At 32.2% G+C, this 5,867-nt stretch overlaps 1 protein-coding gene and 1 pseudogene across 1 annotated transcript; one reads left to right on the top strand and one right to left on the bottom strand.

The window, feature by feature from the left end:
* Positions 1–381: 381 nt before the first annotated feature.
* LOC145100390 (ethylene-responsive transcription factor ERF084 pseudogene) lies at positions 382–1,248 on the top strand (annotated as a pseudogene).
* A 3,411-nt stretch (positions 1,249–4,659) lies between these two features.
* On the bottom strand, positions 4,660–5,635 carry LOC145098907 (uncharacterized). The gene is made up of 3 exons (XM_079036497.1): positions 5,504–5,635; positions 5,264–5,440; positions 4,660–5,175 (listed from the first exon to the last, which is right to left on the bottom strand). Exons 1-3 carry the CDS (start codon positions 5,633–5,635, stop codon positions 4,660–4,662), a joined length of 825 nt encoding a protein of 274 aa, XP_078892623.1.
* Positions 5,636–5,867: the final 232 nt, after the last annotated feature.

The raw sequence follows: 5,867 nt of genomic DNA, 5'->3' as shown, positions 1-5,867 counted from the left end.
ATATATATATATATATATATATATATATATATATATATATATATATATATATATATATATATATATATTAAAAAACGGCTAAAACATTGACCCCATCGTATTATTAAATATACACGTTATTATCTCCAACGACACTTGATTTTTTTTTTCTTTTGGTTGAGGGACACCATTAATTCGGATAGTATGGTGAATTAGTGATTAGCTAATATGAAATGACAATATGCAGACCTCATATAGTTTATAAAACTAATGACTCAAATACTATATTAACTTTAATTATACAAACAACAATGTATTTGATTCGTGAACAAAATGGGTCGGGTTGAAGTGAGTATAAATAGTGGCTTGGAGACGATTCATCAGTCCCCATGCACACTACATACTTCTTTCTGTTTGTTTTATCTTACTCTTACCACTAGCATACAAGTCGAAGGTACATACAGTTCGTATGTGTGTGTGTAAGCTTCCATTGATACATAAAGAAGAACCTTCAAAACAATGAACACCCTGTTCCAAACCCTTCCCTTTTTGCCTTTTGAACCAGCAAAACCATTCTCCGTACTTGATCAATTTCCTCACTTCAACTTCAACAACCCATTAACTCCAGACCCACCTTCTCCGGAGACTGATTTATCTCCAGAATACGACCATCCTGCCGTTCTTGAAGGCATCGCAGCCGTCGTCGGAGAAAGTGTTCTGTTCGGAAAGTCTGCAAACACCGCTGGTAATCAAACAGCTTCTGGTCTTGTGAAGGATGGCGACAAAGAAATGAAATTTCATGCGGTGAAGCACGGTTGCGGCGTGGAGAAGAATTATAGAGGGGTGAGAAAGAGGCCGTGGGGGAGGTGGTCGGCTGAGATACGTGACAGGATAGGACGATGCCGGCACTGGCTTGGGACGTTTGATACTGCCGAGGAGGCGGCGCGTGCGTACGACGCTGCTGCAAGACGACTAAGAGGATCCAAGGCCAGGACCAACTTCGAGATACCTTCGGTGTTCCCATTGTCTACCACCACCACATCCCCGACAACATCGTCGTCGTCGTCGGCGGAAGGCAAAAAGAGAAAATCAGGCAGCTCTACTACTATCACTAACAAGTGTCATGTGGTGACTTCGGTGGCCCAGCTGTTTAGTAGTTCTGGTCCGACGATCGTAAAGAGGAAGATGAACAATGGTGATGTTGAAGTTGATTTGAATCTTGATGGTACTTTGAACAAAAGATCGAAAACTGTTTGTACCCTTTATTAATTTAATGTAATTACGTATGCTAATGGTACTATAATTCTGACTAAAAGTTTCTTATTGCTAGCACTTTTATTTTAGTGTGTCATATCAAACTCCGAGGGAATTTGATTATATGGAACTATTAAGTATATAAGTTAATGTTAATTTCTAAAATCAATATGATTTTAGCTTTTTTAACTTCTAAGATTGATTTTATATGTATAACTAAATATTATTCCCTCCGTCTCAAAATCTAATTTATTGTGCAGGTATGACTTTTTAAGTTTTTTTGTTCAGCTAAAATAATTTATTTTTTTATATAATATTTTATGTAAGATATATGAATAAATTATTTTCTAATGTATTTTTATTATTATAAGTTTCATCAAAAATTATATAACACAAATAAAGTTATTTATGGTCATAACGTAAACAATAATTATTTATGATCAGACATGAAAAACTTTAAAAGTCAAACGTAAACAATAATTTTAATACAACGTATAACTAATTGATTTAGGGTTGTTTGTTACCAATATGTTTATTTGTAAAATTGTTTATTAAGTTATGTGATATTAGAAGAAATTTTTAAAAAGTGTTTATTAGCTTATTTGGTATTAGAATGAAACTTTATCAAAATTATTGCTATCAAAACAAAATAATTTGATAATTTATTTTTAGATTTTGACAAATTCTTATTTTATATGTAATAATAAAAAAACTTATTAAAAACTTTTTAAATAATTCAATAAGTAATAAGTAAGTAGGAATTGATTAACTTATTATTGAAAATCAATAAATAAAAATCTTTTTTTTATCCAAACAATAAAAACTTCTTGTTATAATGTTAAATTAAAATAAATCAATAAAAACTTCAAATAAACAATAGCAAACACCCTGTTAATTATACAGTTGATATCATTTTAAAGTTCAAACACTATATGTAGAGGTACTCTTTATTAATTATAAACCCATATAAAAATCATAAACACTAAATCTATAATATAACAAAATCCACCAATTTCGATAAAAGTTTATTGATTATATTTATATTTCATTTAATATAAATTTTTGATAAAAGATAAATAGGTAAAATGGACAATGTTTTTTTTTCTTTCTATTTGGCCGGTGAATTTTTTTTTCTATGTTAACCACTAAGAGTTTTCATTTATTTTGAAAAAAAATCACTTAATACAACTATGTATTCTATAAAACCATGAGAGTTTGAATATTGTTTGATTTAACCATTTGAAGAAATTTGTATTTTCGACTTAACCATCCACAATTTGAACTTTTTTTAAACAAAATCATCATTCACAGAAAAAAAATAATTTTCCGTTTGTCACTTGCAACTCACTAATGGAAAAAAAAACCTAGAGTGATTTTTTATTTTTTTCCAAAAAAAAAATCAAACTTTCAATGATTAACCTAACAAAAAAAACTTCCGATAGTTAAATAAAAAAGAATTCAAACTACACTGGTATTATATACATTAAAACTACCTCTACTTAATATTGTTTACATTAGTAAAGCCCAATTTATGTTGTTGAAAGCTTTAGTAAAACCCAATTTATATTGCAAGTGGTACTCCGTTAACCATAGATGAAGCCTTACATTGTCCAAGTTCAGTCGAAATTTGTTGAGTTTGAAGGATATTTGAGAAAACAAGTTTCATCTTGAAACTGCTCGAGAATATGGTATTGTATACATTTACATTACCTCCACTCAATACAACCAAAAGCATATAGTGGAGAAGTTGAGATGTTCGTCAAATGGTTTGTATGTTACCACGATCTAAAACATTGAAAGCAATCTTACCATTCATCGAGCACCTATTGACGAGGGCACTTATATGTTATGGCATAATCGACTGGACTCCTGGATCAAAATATGATGCTTTCGAACAATAAACTCATATTATGGGCATTCTGTTGGAGGAAAGAACTTCATTATTAAACCAAAAAGCCTATGTCGAGCATGCTTAATTGGAAAGAAAAATCTCAAATCACTTCACCTAGAATCTATAAAAGTAGTTTCGTGTTTTCTTAAGAGAATTCAAGGGGATATATGTGGACCTATCCAACAAACATGCGGTCCATTTAAATATTTCACGAAACTGGTTTATGTATCAACACGATGGTTATATGTAGTTTTTCTTTCCAAAAGAAATGCAAAATTTCCTAAACTCCTGACACAAATAGTTAAATTAATGGCTCGTAATCTGGATTATCTGATAAAGTCAATTAGACTTGATAATGTGGCAGAGTTCACATTGAAAATGTTTGATGCTTATTGCATGTCATTTTGAACTGATCTTGATTACCTTATTGTACATGTTCATTTCGAAAATGGCTTTGTAGAAGAATTTATTAAACTAATACAAATAATTGTGATAACTTTGGTTATGTGCACCAAACTTCCCATTCTATTTAGAGTTATGTGATATTGCACATATAGCCACCAAACCACTTTATGTGTATTAGTTGGTAACTGGATATGAACATGATGTCTCACATTTACGCATGTTTGGGTGCTTAGCCAATGTTCTAACTGAACATCCAAAGCGTTCAAAATTTAGACCTAAATAATGACATGGAATACATGTCAGTTATGAATCCCCGTCTAACATATGCTATTTAGAGCCCTTCACAGACAACCTCTTAAACGATAGACATGTAGATTGTGACTTTGATGAAACAATCTTCCCGTTGTTATATGGTGATTTGCAAGTTTACATGAATAAGGAACGATGTCAAATAATGTGACGTTTACCCAATTTGTCTCATATGGATCCACCTAATACACTTAGTGATAAGGAAGTGCAACGAATCCTAAGTCTAAACAATGTTGTTATGCAGTTACCAGACACATTTAGTGACTATGCAAATGTCATAAGATCAAATATACTGACTGCAAATGTGCCTGCATGGACAGTCATCCCTATGTGGCACCATGCACGTTCAAAATGTTGCACCGGTCATACTCACTGTGCATGGAAAGCTGCCATTGACTGTCCAGTCCACCGTTCGTCCTAAGAAAATAGGAAGATCAGTCGGTTCCAAGGATGTTCTACCTCGATAAACAATAAATTTTGTTGCACCCATTTTGCCACATGAAATCATTAAGGATCACAAGGATGTATTAGAGGGGAATGTTTCTCATGATCTCCATAATCTTATAATATATGTCGAGTATACTTGCTTAGATGATATTTTGAAGTTTAAAAGAGACTCTCATTGATAATGTGTTCATATACAGGGCCGGTCCCGAGAATTCAAATGCCTAGGACGAGCCGGCAAAAAGGTCCTTAGGCCTTAAAGTGTAATGAATTAAAATTACATAAACTAATATTTTATTTTAAAACGAAGATAAACTGTATAGCAATAAACATAGAAAAATCATAGTATTTTAATGAATAATTATATATCGTAACAGTTAACCAACAATCCGTGAAGCTCTCCTAGTGTTCTTGATAGCAAATTGGTTGAGCAACTCTTCGTAGTCTATACTCTCTAAGATTTCGTTCTCGATAGATATCATCGCCAAACCACTAATTCTTTCTTGGGACATTGTGGAGCGTAAGTAAGACTTCAATAACTTCAACTTAGAAAAACTCCTTTCTGTAGATGTCACCGTTACTGGAATAGTCAAAAATATTCTATATGCAATGCTTGCATTTGGGAAATAATCAAGTTCTTTCAAAAACTTCAAAACATCTATAAGGTTGCTAAATTCATTGGTTTCCAATGTCTCAAATAATTTCAACTCCATATAAAGTTCCTCCGCATCAATATCCGATCTTTCTTCAAACTCGAGTGTTTTTTCAAGACGATGACAAGACGACTTAAGATCTTTATCTTCAATTCCCTGCAAATTATGTGGAAATAAAAAACCAAATACTTTGTCATACTCTTTGAATTGTTCAAATCTTGTCTCAAGAGAAGAAATAACCTGATCAACAATGTATAAGAAATAATTAACTCTAAAATTCTCTTCAGGTGTAAATGAAACTTCTTCTCTACTTGAACTCACATCAAACGTTTTTTTTCCTTTCAATCAGACGCTTTTGTGGAAATATTGGATCAATACCGATTTCAATAGCAATGTCCTTAGCTTCATCAATCACTTTTAAAAAACCAGTTTGTCTATAATCCTTGAAGTACCCAATCAATTTGTTTATTTCTGTTATAGCATTATCAAGATGCATATCCTTTGACTGTAACTTTTTACTCACAATATTCACATGGTTTAGCACTTCATGCTAAATAATAGTTGATACCAAAAATTCAAAGTCACCAAGTTCTTTTTCTGCTAGTGAAGTTGCTTCACTTGCAATTGCAGCATCATTATCTTTTTCTCCAACTTGAAGTAAAGCTTCTCGTACGTCAACAAGTTGCATTTTAATAGCCATTACACTCTCAACTCGGCTTTCCCAACGAGTTTGACACAATGACTTAAGACTCCAAGCTTTTACATTATCTTTTAGGATTTCCCACCTCTTAGTAGAATTTGCAAAGATAGTATAAATGCATTGGATGAATCCCAAAAAGTTCTTTCCTTTAACACACTTGTTAGCCATATCACATAATGTTAGATTAAGAGAATGACAACCACAAGGAGTGTAAAATGCTCTAGGATTCATA

This window comes from Lactuca serriola, chromosome 4 (assembly GCF_051521515.1).
Source record: "Lactuca serriola cultivar US96UC23 chromosome 4, Lser_US96UC23_V15, whole genome shotgun sequence".
Lineage (NCBI taxonomy): Eukaryota > Viridiplantae > Streptophyta > Magnoliopsida > Asterales > Asteraceae > Lactuca > Lactuca serriola.
The sequence above is the reverse complement of the archived record's forward strand: the minus strand, read 5'-3'. Positions and strand labels throughout refer to the sequence as shown.